Raw genomic sequence first — 18,015 nt, forward strand, 5'->3', positions numbered from 1 at the left:
TGTTTAAAATGGATTCAATCTTTTGGAGCCATTTCCAACTGAGTCTATCTGTATAACTGCAAACCTTCATCACATAAGTATGGTACAATGTACATCAATGTCGGGCGTCCAAACGGACCATGGCTATTTCTAGATTTTGAGATGCGATGGGCATTCCACTCATTTGCAACCGTGTCCAGTTCATCCTTTAAAAAAAGCCAAATATAATACAGTACAGTAAAAACAAATAGTTTAATGACAGTTTAGACCGTGAAAAAAAACAATATCGTAAATAAAAGAGGAGTGATTTAATTCTAGGCTAATATTGTTTGCTTTTCAAATTGTTGCGAAAGCCCTAATTATTATTATAATTGTCGTACTTGGGGACTATAATGCATAGCACACAATGTAATTGCTGTACTGCTTACCTGGATAATTTTCATAAAACAAAATTGTAATAAAGACTTGTCTATAAGACCTCCATCATATCTACCGTCATTCTTTAGTTGTTTAAAGGCATCCATCCAAAACTGAGTAAAGTGTTTTCTGAGAATGCCTCACCAACTCTCAATTCGTTGATTAAGCTGACTTGTTCCTTGTATAAAACTGCTGTTCTCATTACAAAGAAATTGTTGCATTGGACCAACAATAGAATTTTCAGTTCCGAAATCTGTTCTAATAGACTTTGGACAACCCATTTTTTGGCGAACAGAATTTACGTAATAGCCGTCTATAACTGTTGGATTGCTGCTAGTTAAGTAAGCTTCTAGCCATATTATGTTTAGATAATCCGTCTATACAGCCATTTTTACAAATGCCGTATGGCTTAAGTTTGTCGTACGAGTCGATATGCCAGATATAGTTTGGGCCAGGTACATGATAAATTCTTCTGTGTAGTCGTCGTCTCCTTCTTGCTTCGACACCCTCTGGGAGAAGGTTTAAAATTATTCTGACCGTCTCTTTATCTATGTTTAACCCATTGTGTGCAACGAATGTGCATCCACCTGTACCCATGTAGCATCCCTGACGTCTGTAATTGGTTTTCAATGAATAAGTAATTGGTTTTCAATGAGTAAGTTCGTCAGAATGCCGTTTTCTTCGACTAAGGCACATTTTATCAAAATATCACGATTTTCTGCTAACATTTCAATAATCTCTTGATAATTTAAACTACGATTGAAATATATAATCTAATCCAATGGTTTTCAGGACGCATGATGACCAGATTGCATTAGCTAAAGTAATCCGGGATGGTTGGGATGTCATTAGAAAGGGCAGAGGTCGAATTATTAATTCGAAATAACGAATTACTAATTTGAATTTTCGAATTATTAATTCGAAATTTCGAATTATTAATTCGAAATAACGAATTAAAAATTTGAATTAACGAATTACTAATTTGAAATTTCGAATTACTAAATTATTAATTCGAAATTTCGAATTATTAATTCGAAATAACGAATTACTAATTCGAAATTTCGAAATAATAATTTGAAATAACGAATTACTAATTCGAAATTTCGAATTAATAATTCGAAATTTCGAATTAGTAATTTGAAATAACGAAATAAATAATTCGAAATTTCAAATTAATAATTCGAAATTTCAAATTAGTAATTTGAAATTTCGAATTAATAATTCGAAATTCGAAATAACGAATTAATAATTCGTTATTTCGAATTTGTGAAAGCAATATTATTTTTTTGTTGGCCCTAATAGGCTTTCGAGGCTTTCGTAGAAAACACCATCGTTTTGCATAATTGTACATCTCCTGTTTCATTATCGTCTATCCCTACTAGTCGTGAGAGGCGCCCTATCTCGAGCGGTTTTCTAAATTGCACGCTCCAAAAACTTAGGCCTATTAACTGTACTTCTTTTCTACTGGTTGATTGTGTTTATTTTCTTCTTTAACATGTCTGCTGTAGTAAGGAGAATAATAACTGCAGCAAAAGATGCACCTGCAGCTATTGGAGCATACAGGTTAGTAGCCTACTGTCTGTAGCCTACTACATTACATGACAGCAGTGGACAAGGACGGGATAAATAGGAGTAGGGCCTAGCCCTACTAGCTAGGGCCTAGGCTAGGCTTAGGCCTAGAGGTCTAAGCCTAGGGGAGTATGGTCGAAGCGCCAGCGCCAGTTTAATATCGTCATTTGTATGGAACGCCATGTGCGCTTTAATATTTGATTGTCGTTGTCAAGGCCGCCTATATGGCGAGTTGAGTTACAGCTGTATGATGTATGGACCTATATGGTCAAACCAATAAATATAAGCCAAATCATGTACTATCGAATCTTTATATTTCTATAATAATTACCGTACTGACGCGGGTATAAGCCCACCCCCCTCGAACATGAAATCACGTCAAGTTTGGGGGGTGGGCTTATACCCGAGGATCCAAAAATGCAGATCGTCAAAAACAGCACATGTACACTGTGTATTTCCACCATGCGAGCGAGCGCCCTCGCGTGTAAGACGTTGCCTCTAAATACACGAGGTGTAGAGTGTCGGAAAATTAAGCTTATAGCCTAGTTCGTGTAATTTATCGTAGAATATCTTATTTTAAACATCAATTGAACAAGAATTTATCAAGCAGAAAAGCAAGTATACAATGTTCGTTAAATAGAAATGTACCAAAGAAATTTAATAAGCTTGTTTATGGCAGCCGATACCAAATAGTGGTTTTCCATTTTGGCGACTTGTATTGTATGTAGCGTCGTGTGTGAAGCGATCTTTGACCGCGATGGAGTGTAAACAAAACAGGACCGCTAGGCCTCATATGGCCTAGCGTATATTAGCCTAGCTTGGTTATGATCAAAGGTAGGTGTATTCGGTGTATGGACGTCGCCAAATACAAAAATATGTATTACGACACACACTGTAGATCTTCAAATTAATGGGTGGGCTTATACCCGAGTGCCTCATTTTTCATGAAAATTAGTCAAAAGTCGGGGGTGGGCTTATACCCGAGTATGGGCTTATACCCGCGTCAGTACGGTAAGTTTGCCTGCCGATAAATCAATAATGTATATTTTATTTGTATTTTAATATTAACTAACTAAATATATTTACATACTATCGAATCATTAATAGTTTACGTTTGCATCATAATCTACATACAGTACTATTTAATATTTTATTTATTTATTTTTTTATTTATTCGACTTCTCACTAATTCAGTTAGTGAAGGATCTGGACCAACAGGTGTGGTAAACACCTCTAAAACGGTCCAGTCCCAATTTATGTCTCATTTACGTACTATTTATTTGTTTATTTATACGCCGTGGTTAGGATTCCGGCACCGGAACTCAACTGCCCACCGTTAGGGAATCCGACACGCTATTGCGCATGCTCAGAGCTCTGGGAAGTGAATAATTATAGCTTGTGCCACACTGCACACCACACTACCACTGCTGAGAGTCGGAGTGTTAGGATTTACTGTAGCCTAGTTAGTCGTTGCGCGAGCGAGAGAGCGATGTATTAAACTTGGCCTAGGCCATACATGAATTAATAATTAAAATACGAATACGCCAGGCGCCACGCGTTAAAATAATTATTATGATATTAATAAGAATCGGTATATCTATCTACCGTAAGAATCGTAATGCTGTATTTAGCGTTGCGACCCCGTCTTCCCGAACAGTTTTTTCACATCCACGCGGTGGCTGCCGTCAATAAATTAACTTGTGATTGCATGTTATGTACAGTTATAATGCGTTATATGAAATCTTTTATTTTGTACTTGAAAAATCATAAAACTAGTCAATTCATGTAATTATATAATTCATAATTAGGCCCTATATGAAGTTTATGAATGAAGCAACCACTTTTTAATTACAAAATAAATAGGCCCACTGGTCACGTCTAGCTGGTAGGCCTAGCCTAGTATTTACTATTAGTGGATCCCGTTATTAGTAGGCATCTACGCTAGTTCGCCGTGGCGGAGCTATGAAATGATCCATCGCTGTTGATAAAGTATAGAGTCACCGATTACCGGCGCTCTGGGCATGCGCAATAGCGTGTCGGATTCCCCTTCCCGTCGGTTGGCAGTTGAGTTCCGGTGCCGGAATCCTAACCACGGCGTTATTCATATCTCTTTTTTTTAAAATACATTGGCAGTGAAGGGAAAAAATAACGTTGAACTGACCCGACGTTTCTTGAGCACTCTCCTATCGAATCTTCATACAGTATTGCATTAATAATTTACGTACGGTATTGCCGAATATTTATATCTCATTTACATACTATCGAATCTTTATACAGCTCAGTATGGCATTAATAATTTACGTACGTTATTGCCGAATCTTTATATCTCATTTTCATCGAATCTTTATACAGTATTGCAATAATAAGTTACGTACGGTATTGCCGAATCTTCCAGTATTGCATTAATAATTTACGTATGGTATTGCCGAATATTTATATCTCATTTATATACTATCGAATCTTCACAGTAGTGCATTAAATAATAATTTACGTACGATATTGCCGAATCTTTATAGGCCTTTCTCATTTACATACTATCGAATCTTTATACAGTATTGCAATAATAATTTACGTACGGTATTGCCGAATCTTTATATCTCATTTACATACTATCAAATCTTTATACAGTATTGCATTAATAATTTACGTACGGTATTGCCGAATCTTTATATCTCATATGATTTACATCGAATCTTTATACAGTATTGCAATAATAATTTACGTACGGTATTGCCGAATCTTTACTGACACATGTTTGATAGACTTAGTTGATTCCCTTAAAACCCAAACTTCTTAGGGAAATTTCTCGGGTATGGTGTTGGTCGATTTAAAGAAGGCTTTTGACACTGTAGATCATGACATTTTATGTAATAAGCTTAAATTAATGGGTATTGTAGTATCTATTGAATGGTTCAAATCTTACTTATCAATAAGAAAGCAAATAGTAACTATTGATCATTGGCCCTTTAAGCCCAGAGGCTTGTTTCCAAAGGGGTCCCCAACATAATAAAATAATATTACAATAATTATACAAAAATATGGATCTATTATTATTTTATACAGTATTACAAATTAATTTAATTACATGTTAGATTTATGCTGAATTCTGATAATCATTATTATTACAAAAATATCTACTATTATTTACAAGAAAAGTCAATCATAATTTTAGGTCTATATAATTTGCATATTTGTTAATAAAAATTTCTTAAGAGTCCTTTTAAAACTATTGTGTGTAAAAATATTTGTTATTTCTATTGGTAATTTGTTCCACAGTGTGATTGCATTAAAAAAAAAGGTATTACTAACAGTATAGTTATTCATTGGAACAATAAAATTACAATCTTTTCCTCTAGTACCATGGTTATGATTTATCCTATTAAAATTATTTAACATAAAGTCTGGACAACTTTTTGTATATATTGTCTGTACGTGTTGTAGTGTCATTTGTTCGGCCCTGGTTTTAACATCTAATAAACCAAGAAAAGTATAATCGTCTTTGGTGATATGGTATCTATTATGTTTCCCTAAGATGAATCTAATTACTTTATTTTGTGTTCTTTGAAGTTTAGTACGGGAATCCGCGGTTGTACCCCAGTACCAGGATGATATAGCATAATTTATTTACTTCCATTATGAGTTTACGGATACAGCGATCAAAGTTACGACAATTCCTATACGCAAATTTAATACGACCATTAACTTTCTTAATAATTGTTGAGACAATTAATTCACTATTAAGCCTATTGCTTAGTTCGATACCAAGGTATTTTATAGAGCTATTCAAAGAAATTGTATAGCCATTGTAAAGGACGCTAAAATTTGTGTAGTTCTTGAGAGACATCCTGGGACCAAACAACATTAGTTCAGTTTTTCCCATGTGAAGTGATAAATTATTGTCAATTAACCATTTATTACAATTAGACAGATCCCTAGCAAGATTTTTACTGATGATATCAGGATCATGATGAGCATTGACAATTGCACTATCGTCAGCATATTGCATTAACAATGATGAGACGGACATAGGCATATCATTGACGTAGATGAGGAACAGGAGTGGTCCCAGGATGCTCCCTTGTGGCACTCCACATACAATTTCTGAAGGCTCTGAAACAGCCCCACCAATATTGACTGTTTGATGTCTACATTCCAGATATGATTTAAACCAGCTGACAGATTCGATTCCAATTTTTCTGAGTTTCTTACAAAGTAAGTCATGACTAACGCAGTCAAAAGCTTTTTGGATGTCAATAAGTAAGATACCAGTAAATTTCCCTTTCGCTGTTTGAGTTTTAAAGTGGAGCTACACTCAGACTTTCTCAGCTTTTATTATGTTTAAGTATGTTTAATTGAAAGTGATTACATAAAAAAAACAGGGAAAATACGGAAATATTTTCCAAAAACTCATTTATAAAAAATCGGTCAGAAAATAGTGTTTTTTAACAAATTACAGTTTTTCAGTAACTTAGGGGTTATTAGTTTACAATACGTCGCGAAACGCGTTACACTTAGCGACTGACGCGTTTTAGTCGCTGGTCAACGCATTGTGGAAATGTCTCCCCTTTGGTAAATTATGTGTCAAAAAATGGGGAATAAATTTTATACACACAATTAATACGATTTGTTTAGGCCTAACTAATATTTCCGATAAGAATGTCAGTATAATTTACATGTAACCTCATGATTTTCACTGTACAACAACAGCATAATAATCTTATCAGATTGCTTTTAACTTTAAGCTAGGGCTAGGCCTAGTTAAGCCGTCTGCTCAGCCTAGCTAGCCTTGAATTTTTGTCTAGGGGCCTATGTATTCATAGACATGGTCGTTTCGCCCCATTTATCGTTCCTGGGTTTTCTCGCACATTAAGAATTGTGGAACACAAAATCCTATACAGAACAAGAGTAGTAAAGAATAGTAAAGCGATGTGCAAGCTTAGACCTGACTGAAAAGCAACTATTCAGGCACCCTATCATGGCCCATGGGTAGGCCAAGGTCGGGTGACAGCAAAACAAACTTCACTGCTGTCAGCCTAGCCTAGCTAGAGGCCAAGCCACTGAGCAGCATCGGTATATACCTACACTCTAGTAGTAGGCCTAGGCCTAGCTTCATTGAATATATAGGAGTGTTGACAAAGTGCGAGGCAGCGAGGCACGCGAGGCAAGCGAGGCATGCCAAATATTTGTGCGAGGCATCATTTTATCCTTTCCAAAAGTGCGAGGCATGCGAGGCATATAGTTTACAATTTCAAAAAGGTGCGAGGCATATCTTAACGTGCTATTATGCTATATTATAGGCCTAATAATCAATCGATACAAGCGTATCTAAATAGATTCGTGTATACACTCATCATGTTGTTTATTTTTATGTAACGATTGTTTTTTCATTCAAGTCATATCGTGTCAAATTTTACTTTTACAAAAGTGCCCAAACTACGGTTAAAAAATCAAATGACTGCAATGTTTGTTGGCATTTCGAGCGTGTTCACTCACATGTCTCTCGAACATAGCAGAGTGAAAATAATATTTTGTCACACCCCTGCGCCTAGATCCGGTAGACCGGAGAGATGGAAAATCCCTCTTTACTATTAGCAGGTAGCGGAATGATTCAGCCCTCAGCTCAGAGGATTGTGGTGCATTCCCCTACTATAGCACGTGGTTTCAGCAGCAGCAACGCACAGACTTCTCTCTGAGCGGCGTGCCAAAGACATTTTTGACATTCCATTCTCTAGGAACAACACGTGTACCTCTCTCGCAAATAAGGTGAACAGCGATTGCCAGGACAAGTTCAATAACTGGCGGTGAATAAAAGGTAATTGATATGCCGATCCAATAACATGCCGCAAAGAAAAAAATTGCGACAGAATTCTGGAGCGCGTGTGAAAAAAGACTTACGTCCGACAATTGTAATACTAGGCCTAAAATTAAACTTTAGCTAATAATTTTTATTATGCTTAGCCCTAACCTAGATAAGAGGCCTATGTAGAAAATAATTTAATCAATTTTGATATAATAATAATTGGTGTAATATTTAATAATGATACACTATTCCTGTTTTAGTAAGCTAAGTATATTACGAACGATTTTTATTTATTGTTGTCCATGTACGTACTAATAAACGTGGCGCTAGTTTCCTTCGCTTGTATTTTTACTCCAAATTTGATAACTAACTTTATCGTGTGAATACCACACCTTAGAAGTATACCTCATGAGTACTTTAATGAAAGAATCACATAAAAAGTAACAAATAAATCCTTAAATTAATGATTTTACAGGGGTGTTTCTCGCACACTGTTCGCGAATTTCACTTATTCAATGTTCAATATATTTGTTTCTATGGAGCGCCAAAAGAGCAACGATAATAGAGGACTAAAACTCAGTGGAATGCGTCAATTTCTCATGCATTTATTGGTGAAAAACACGTTTTATTTCAATATATTTGTTAATTTGTCAATAAAAATGTTGTAATATGTTACTGCTGATACTGTTCTGTTTTCTTCAAAGAATAATAATCGATCCTAAATCAACATCACTACCTAGTCTAGACCTAGGACATCCTACTAAGGATATTATGATGAATTTTTCTATTTTATTCTTTAAAAGGTTAACGAAACCGTGTAGATTATCAACAGTAACATTTTTCCTTACTGACAGTGACAAAATCTATTGAAATTGTACTTGATTTTCACCAAATAATGCGTTAAATATAAATGGATTCCACAGAGTTTTTAGCCCTCTAATTAATTTTGCTCTTTTGGCGTTTCATAGAAACCAAAATATTGAACATTGAGTGTGCGAAATGCGAGAAAAACAACGTCTGTAAAATCACCAATTTAATGGATTAAAGTAGGCCTACTAATTCTAAGCTGTGGTATTCAGGATAAAGTTGGTTAAAATACAAGGCAGGTGCAAAAGGAAACTAGCCTAGCGGGCCTAGGCCTAGGCTACTTCAATTTCGGTGATTACCTGCCTTGCAATTTTGAGAAATGATAAAATGATGCCTCGCATTTTTTGATGATGGTAAAACGATGCCTCGCATACATTTCTGACTTGCCTCGCATGCCTTCCCTGCCTCGCGTGCCTTGCTGCCTTGCACTTTGTTACTACCCAATATATAGCCACATCTTTCTCAAATCTCGTTAAATTTGACATTTTATTAATAGTCTCATAATCACATTATTACACTGTGAAACATAATAGGGTCACATTCAGAATGTTTTAATATACTTTTCGCCCGTCAAAAATAACATCGCGACAAAATAACAGATCGCCAGCTGCAGTAGTGTGATTGTGAAAAATGTCACGTGATCGTACTCCCTAGCAAAATGAAAAACCCAATTGGACCCGAACGGGGGAAAGTGTCTATTTACGCAAAATTGCGCAATGTATACGTGATAAAAATACCAGAAATAGAAAGATCTGGAAAAATTACATAAAAATACATTTTACATTTTTTTTTTGGTGAAGAAATGAATTTTTTAGGATTATTCAAATATACCCCCCTTTTGCATGTAAAAGAATAGGAAATTACAAGGTATCCCCCCAAAACGCAAAAAGGCGTGATTTTCAAGAAAATCGTACTCATTGAAAAAAATTTCAAAAAAATATGAAGTATAAGGGATGATATTTTTAAATAATAGTCGAAATGTATGAAAAATAGTAATTTTCTGGGTGGAGCTCCACTTTAATGAAGTCTGTCAAGTGAATTAAACAGTGATCTGTTGAAAAGGACTGTCTGAAACCAGACTGAAAACGATATAAAAGCTTGTTCCTTTCCAAAAACTCATTTAATTGTGAGTGAACAATCTTTTCTACAATTTTTGACACCACCGACAGTATACTGACAGGCCTATAGTTAGCAGTTTCAAGATTACTTTTTTTCTTGTAAATTGGTCGAACACCAGCCAATTTCATCTCATTTGGAAAACATTCCGTTTCAAATGAGAAATTGATAATCCGTGTTATGGGAGTTGCAATAATTTCGGACGCATCCCTTAAAAAACGTGCGGGTATGCCATCTAGACCTGTACTTTTATTTACACTGAGACCCAAGATCTCCTTTTTAACTATATCGTTGTTTACAGGTTGCAAGGAAAATTTGTCAGTACCGTCATAGTATTTTTTTAAATTCTCAGAATTTACATCAAATTCGTATGACCTTTGCGGGAGCTTTCTTACCAGATCTGATGCTACGTTTGTAAAAAACGAGTTAAAGTGACTGGCAATAATGTTTGGCTCACTACATAGTTTGTCATTTATTTTAAGAGTAATCGAAGCAGTTTCATTTTGTTTATTTTGATACCCAAGATCTTTTATAACCTTCCATAACTTTTTAGGGTTACAGTATGTCGATTTGTATTGATCTTGTCAATAAAATGAGTCTGCTTTGCTTCTTTTATATTTCTTTGTACCTGATTTCTAAGTTTACAGTATTCAGTACGATATAATAAATTACGAGTTCTTTTGAATTTTTTAAGATAATTATCCCTGGCCTTAATAATTTTGAGTATGTCAGGTGTCATCCACGGCTGAGAAGAGTGTCTAATTCTGACTTCTTTTACAGGAGCAACTTTATCCAAAACATTTGTGAAATTTACACAAAAGGCTTGCCACGAACAATCAACGGTTTCTGCCTTGTGAACATTGTCCCAATCAGTCTCTTGAAGAAGACGTATAAACTTTTCTCTATTGTAGTTTTTAGTTGATCTAATCTTCACCTTTTTATGCGTGTGGTGTTTTTGTTGCTGTGTATGACGAGTGGCATATATAGGAAAGTGATCACTGAAGCCTATAGATAGCACTCCGAATTTGTTTAGTTTGTCCGAAGAGTTGGTGATAATATGATCAAGACAAGATTCGCAGGAATCACAGATGCGTGTGGGTTCGCTCATAATTTGAGACATTCCACTGATGTGCAGAGTCTGTTGGAATTTGATATAGTTGCTATCCTTTTTCAAGCTACACATGTTTGTATCTCCGAAAATGTAGATCTCTGAGTTTCTCGGTAGTTGTTCCATAATGTCATCCATTCCATCAATAAATTCACCATGACGTTGTTTTGGTGGCCGATAACAGACTCCAACGATAATAGGCCTTGTTCTTGGGAGATGAACTTCAGACCATAGTGCCTCAATGTTGGCATTGTCACAGTCAGACCGCATAGTAATGGCCAGGGTAGACTTGAAGTACAGACATACTCCACCACCTGCTCTGGCACGGTCTCTACGATATAGTTGGAAGTCTGGGATGTGTATTTCATTATCGGTAATGGAACTGTCAAGGTGCGTTTCAGTGACAGCAATGACTGCCACTTTGGTTCCACCAACAAGTGTTCTAAGTTCAGATATTTTGGGTAGTAGAGACCGCGCATTAACATGAAGAAAATGCATGCCTTTTCCTTTCAGTACCTCTGCAGGATCAATGATAGAGTCCGAATTACTGCTGGAATCGTTGTTGATTCCACATACTAGTGGATCCAAGTTGAGCAATGCATCGTTTTCATTTGTATCCGAAGAGATACTAAAGAATGAATCATTCAGTTTTGGGAGTGCACAAAGATGGCAGCAGCAGTCAGAAGACCTATTTTTGAAGAATGTTCTAAACCTATGAGGATTAATGTAGACACAACTAGCATGGAAATTCCTAGAACAATTAAAGCATTTAAGCTGTTGTCTGTTTTTTGCAATCTTTCTTTCACAAACATGACAATGAATCGGAAGTGTATTTCGATTTGTATTGTTATTATGATTCATGTTTGATTCTGGTCCAGGATTAGAGTGGACATCCCCACATTCGGTCAAGTCAATATTATAAGTGGAGATTGAATTGTGATCATATTGTACTCTACTTTTTGAGAACTTGCACTTTTTGTAAGGATGTCCCAAGAGTTTGATGTTACTATGGAGTTGTAAATACCTGGGAATATCAGACACATTATGTTTAGTAACGTGAAAGAGTGCAAACAACCAGAACAACAAGGGGATGGTAATTCTGATACTGGTGGTACTGAGCTATTATTGTTTTTTTTTATCATGTATATAAATATATTGTATAATCCGGGTTGTAAAATGAAAACAAACAAATGAAAATGTGTGAACTATTTTAAAATGGGATAGATGATAATGATGATCCTGTCAAGTGTATAACAAAATATAAGAAAATTAATGAAAAAAGGAGTAATACAGAATTCATATATGTAAAAATGTTACTTATGAACTGTAACGACATTTACAAGTTAAATAATACGATTTTATGTAATATGAGATAATATGAATGTGAATAAAAGTGGTGTTTGCGCCACAAAAGAGAAAAAAAAAGGGGATGGTAATTCTACGCATCGTGCAAAAAAAAAAAAAAAAAAAAAAACCTACAGGCCTATGCAATACATTCTATTTTAATGCAATCAGAGAATGGAATAACCTTCCTGACTATATTAAACAAATTTCCAACACATCTAAATTTAAAACTGAATTGAAACAATATTACAAAATTAAACATAGATAAATTATTATTGTGCCATTATATCAGATGTTTTGCTTATATGCTTATATATTTATGAACCCCGTCTTATAATGTTTGTTTTGTTAAAATTATAATTACTATCTTTTTAGGGACCACATTGGAATTAAGTTGTTTTACTTTAAACGACTTTATGTGTTTTCCCGTGCATCGTCAGACCTCCTTAATCCCGCCATTTTTATTTGCTTTTTTGATGTATTTTAATATTTAAGGTGATTATATATGTTATTGACGTATTTTTAATGTTATGTATTGAGATGCCAAATAAATGAAAGAAAGAAAGAGGGGAATACAGATCACTCCGGCCGCGCTTCAATTCGGCCGCACTTCAATCCGGTCGCGATTCATTCCGGCCGCAGATATGGTGCGATTTATAGGGCTATAATTACATTATAAACGGCATGGACCTGGATGACGATATATGGGTAGGGTCCAGTGGTATTTTTCTGAAATGACTGGACCCTACTCGCCCCAACCCATGTATCGTCATCCCGGTCCATGCCGTTTATAACGTAATTATAAATAGCCCTATAAGTATAAATCATACGTTTATATTGCATTTTTTATTTTAAAAAACATTAAATTGGAGTAACGTTTTAAAATGCCGTAAAATGCCAGCTAGACGGCATGGACCGGGGCAAGTGGTACCTTTCTGTAATGACTGGATCCTACTCGCCCCAACCCATGTATCGTCATCCCGGTCCATGCCGTTTATAACGTAATTATAGCCCTATATATCATGCGTTTATAATGCATTTTTTATTTTTAAAAAACGTTAAATTGTAGTAACTTTTTAAAATGGCGTAAAATGACAGCTAATATATATTTTTTTATATATCTTATAATTATATGTTACGATATATATTTTTTATATTCTTGTCTTTTTGATGTTTATTCGTATTTTTATAAGATCTTGTATTTTTGTATTTCATGACTTTTTATATATTTTTAATCGTCATACCGGTCCATGCTGTTTATAACGTAATTATAGCCCTATAAATCATGCGGTTATATTGCATTTTTTATAATAAAAACTTCAATTGTAGTTACGTTTTAAAATGGCGTAAAATGATAGCTAGACGGCATGGACCGGGGCAAGAGGTATTTTTCTGAAATGAATGGACCCTACTCGCCCCAACCCATGTATCGTCATCTCGGTCCGTGCCGTTTATAACGTAATTATAGCCCTATAAATCATGCGGTTATATTGCATTTTTTATAATAAAAACTTCAATTGTAGTTACGTTTTAAAATGGCGTAAAATGATAGCTAGACGGCATGGACCGGGGCAAGAGGTATTTTTCTGAAATGAATGGACCCTACTCGCCCCAACCCATGTATCGTCATCCCGGTCCGTGCCGTTTATAACGTAATTATAGCCCTCCTATAAATCATGCAGTTATATTGCATTTTTTATAAAAAAAACTAAAATTGTAGTAACGTTTTAAAATTGCGTAAAATGGCAGCTAGACGGCATGGACCGAAGAAAGTGGTATTTTTCTGAAATGACTGGACCCTACTCGCCCCAACCCATGTATCGTCATCCCGGTCCATGCCGTTTATAACGAAGTTATAGCCCTATAAATCATAGCCCTGGTTAGTCTAGAAGCCGTAAGTATAAAATCATTTAATTAAAATATTACACATATTGCGCCCCATACATACATGTGAATGTGAATGTCGAATAAGGATAAAAAATTTGAATATCGAATAAGGAATAAGTAACCAACTTCACGCCGGTTGTTTTGTATGTCAAAATCGGTAACGATAAGATAACAAACAGCATACGATAACACATTTGCACATTAAATTTAATTATTTCCCTTTGTCATCGTTTTCGTGCACTCTGGGTGCTGTACGAATTGGTTGATGTTTCATTTCGCGATTTCTTTCATTTTTTTTTCATTATGTTTTATCATGTTTCGTATTTCAAAATCGGTATACGATAACATAACAAATAACATACGATAACATAATAACGGATACTGTTGGCGAAACTGTGATAGGTATAGGCACAGATTGCATGCATATTATAATGTACACCTCGTTCGGAGTACCTTTGTATCAGTTTCATGGGCACACGAACATTCATTATATATCACGATACATAGACATTAAATACTTGAATAGTAAAACAAAATCAATGCAGTGACTTTTCTCAACTTTAACTTTTTTTTTGTTAGCAACAATGAAATTAGCTCTTTTTAAACTCCGATCTTTTTTCCCAGGCAACTTCAAGAAAATGTTTACAATATTTATCAAATGCTGCCAAGACAGCTTTACTAAGATCCATGTTAATGTCCCCCCTAAAACTAAAATTGTTTTTTCATTAACATTAGCATTTATAAAATATTCCCATGTTGCAGTCTCATCCAAAATTTCAAGGTCATTATTTAGCTTTACTAATTCAATCTCTCTTAGAGCTTGGAAATTAAATAAAAAATGTTTTTATTTAATAATAATAATAATAATATTAATTTTCTATTTCACCACTCTATATAGTGCAGTGGCCAGTTATTTCTTTAGACATAAAATACACGGTTATATCAAGTTAAAACTTCTGTTTTTATTTTCTCTTTCCATTCCTATTCTATAATGAGTTTACTCTATTTTAACACACGATTACCATCACTGACAGAAGGTAGTTTGCATTATGTATTATTTATTTTTAATAAATGTTATAGTGTACAGAAACGAATTTCTGATTTTATTTGACCAAATAAATCCATCGGTAGCGCCTCATAGTTGACCGTTGAATACAATACACAAAAGACACAGATGAATGCGTTCGTTTCGTTGCTACAATGTTTATCAAACGCATTCGGTTCTGGAATACGACGGCGAGAAATTCAACTTTAAACTTCAATTATATTTATCAGTTTCTGAAAGAATTAAGCTTTGAAATTTGCAATATACCCTTAATAATGAATTCCAAACAGGTGGCTGCTCTCTGGTGGTAGGATTTATTGCTCTAGTAGGTATCTGGTGGTATTTAGTAGGACCCTCCTACTACTAGTAGTAGTAGTAGTAGTAGTAGTTAACAGGCTACTTGCTCTTTTTAAAATAAATCCATCCAGGCCATGTAGCCTATGTATGTGCAGTTTCATGCTTTTGTTATTGCTTTTACTTATTATATCTATGTTTATTTTTGTAAATGTTGTTGCTTAACCATACCTTGATGTTAAGGTGAATGTTAATAAAATGTTGAATTTGTGCAGTGATAAAAGTAATTAGCCTTTTTTTTCCACACACCATATACTCTAGTGTCTTGGTATTTATTTAATTCTACAATTAAAGGGCTACTACTGTTTTTTTAAACCTAGGTCCCGACCCTAGCCTATCAAATATTTAAAATTGTTTTTATTTACATCTTTTTTTAATTTGAAAACTTTTTAGTCAAGCTGTGATAGTGGATCGAACCATGTACGTCTCCGGTCAGCTTGGTATGAATCCAGAGACTCTTAACTTAGTTCCTGGTGGAATTGGACCGGAGACAGAACAGGTAGGCCTAGTGAATGAAACAAATAAACAGTCAAAAATAAAATTATCTTTTTTCAGATTCAAAGAAGTTTTGAAAAATACACTTTTAATACTACTGTACAGACGGATATCAGGAGAAGTGATCATGCCATATAGAACTAGCCCAGCTCATGATGATGTTTGCCCAATTTGTGGAAAAAGACCCCTCCCACCCCTCACCCCAAGAAAACAAATCTTGACAATAGGCTTTGAGAATTGAGCATGTTTCATGATCATCAAAAAAATGTATGCGAGGAAGATAATTAATACCAGAACAGTGCCTTTGATACCAAATTTACTTCACATTTTTCTTTTAGGCTTTGAAAAATATGGGGGCTGTACTTCGTGCAGGGAATATTGACTACAGCCATGGTATGTTTGGGAAAAATATCATTTACAAAACTTAAATATAGATTTCTATTTATTTTAACCCATTCTAAAACTGCCTTTATGGCAATAATATACCAAAATTAGGTTCAATTTCCAAGATCTTTTAATGACCGTTTTTAGATGTTTGCCACCACGCCCCCTTTTTAATTTCGGTATGTGTTTGTATGTTTTTTACAAAACCTAACAAGCCTCTTATTTTATTGATTACAGTTATAAAATGCACAGTGATGCTAGCAGATATAAATGACTTTAATGAGATGAATACTATCTATTCTAACTGTAAGTGTTTTACTTTGGCATTATATCTAATTGTCTTCAATGTCGATACCATCTGTATAAAATAGTTTAATGATTGCCAAGGAGCAGCTTGTTTGTTAAGCTCTGTTTACACTCCCAAACTACTTCTATTCCCACTGTTATCATCACCATCATCTATCCATTATACATTAAATAACATGATTGTCTTAAAAATAGTCATTACTGTATTATTGTTGTTTACCTCTCATCAATGTTCATCATCATGATTGGTGTCACCATCACCAACATGTCATAACCATCAACGTTTGATAAAAAATCAGTTCTTTTTTAATAGCTGCCTGTCTACTTTAAGAGGAGTTGATCCGGCAAATTTTCAAGATATTATATTTATAATAATATAATGACCTTTGATATTTATAATGACATTTAATGACATTTTACAAGCATTTAACAGACATTTTTGACAATTCTATGGAATCATTTCTGCAGAAGTTCTTTGAATTGTTGTTATCCGGTTGCATTTGGTTTTTTTGAATGACTAGATTTGAAGCAGTACTTGTTTTCTTGTCAGCAACATGTTTCATACTTTAAAATGTCGTCATCAAAAACCTGGCAGATTTAATGTTGTCAATCTTAGTATATATATTTACTCCGCTTGTTTGTATTCCAAAGTAATTATATCATTTTAATATTTTAGATTTTTCTGACAATCGTCCAGCTCGTGTGGCGTTCCAAGCTGGTGCACTTCCTAAGGTTAGACTAATCATTTTACCTAACATGACCCTACAGATTTAGTTTAACCTTCTATAGTAGAACCACCTAACACTGTAAATTTGAATTTTAAAAAAGTAGATTACTCTTAGTCATATTAGGGAGGTTTCGTCGAATATGACTGGTGATATTCATCAACACGAATACGCTTTACGAATTTGAAATGGGGATCAGGATCAGCTCAAAAAGTTCACAATGTGTGAATATCCATTTCCGTTATCGTATTCATAGCGCTGCGTAATCTCCCTAATGACATGTTTTCTTTATTTGTGAACAATCTTAAAATGTATACTGGACCAAATCTATACACAACTTCAGTTATTATAACACATAATGCCTGACTGGTTCTATTATTAAACAATATGTAGCTGTTATGGTTGTTGTATAATACCTAAGTAATTTAAATAATATTAATTTCTTGTTTTTCTTTTTAGGGAGCAAGAGTGGAGATAGATGCAATAGCAATGGTTGATCAGATCAAAGAAATTAATTGAAAGAATTACAAACAATCCTATGTTTCATTACAGTATTTAGTTACACTGAAATAAAAGTTTATATTTTGAACAAGATTTATTAAGTTTATGTTTTAGAGTT

General features: G+C 34.5%; 1 protein-coding gene across 2 annotated transcripts; it reads left to right on the top strand.

Moving 5' to 3' along the window:
• Nucleotides 1-1,800: 1,800 nt before the first annotated feature.
• On the top strand, nt 1,801-17,990 carry LOC140062120 (2-iminobutanoate/2-iminopropanoate deaminase-like). Of its 2 annotated transcripts, none has more exons than XM_072108176.1 (6): nt 1,801-1,959; nt 15,880-15,985; nt 16,320-16,374; nt 16,603-16,671; nt 17,348-17,403; nt 17,856-17,990. In XM_072108176.1, exons 1-6 carry the CDS (start codon nt 1,892-1,894, stop codon nt 17,913-17,915), a joined length of 414 nt encoding a protein of 137 aa, XP_071964277.1. In that variant the 5' UTR covers nt 1,801-1,891; the 3' UTR covers nt 17,916-17,990. The 2 variants fall into 2 exon arrangements, with proteins under 2 accessions (XP_071964277.1, XP_071964278.1); XM_072108177.1 differs by lacking the exon at nt 1,801-1,959 and adding an exon at nt 15,283-15,457.
• Nucleotides 17,991-18,015: the final 25 nt, after the last annotated feature.

This window comes from Antedon mediterranea, chromosome 11, assembly GCF_964355755.1.
Source record: "Antedon mediterranea chromosome 11, ecAntMedi1.1, whole genome shotgun sequence".
Lineage (NCBI taxonomy): Eukaryota > Metazoa > Echinodermata > Crinoidea > Comatulida > Antedonidae > Antedon > Antedon mediterranea.

Bases quoted from the DNA above. Each gene is read 5' to 3' on its own strand.
- LOC140062120 (XM_072108176.1), top strand. From the start codon at position 1,892: ATGTCTGCTGTAGTAAGGAGAATAATAACTGCAGCAAAAGATGCACCT. The intron at 16,375-16,602 runs GTATGTTTGGGA...TATTGATTACAG, and splicing joins GAATATTGACTACAGCCATG to TTATAAAATGCACAGTGATG. The intron at 17,404-17,855 runs GTTAGACTAATC...TTTTCTTTTTAG, and splicing joins AAGCTGGTGCACTTCCTAAG to GGAGCAAGAGTGGAGATAGA.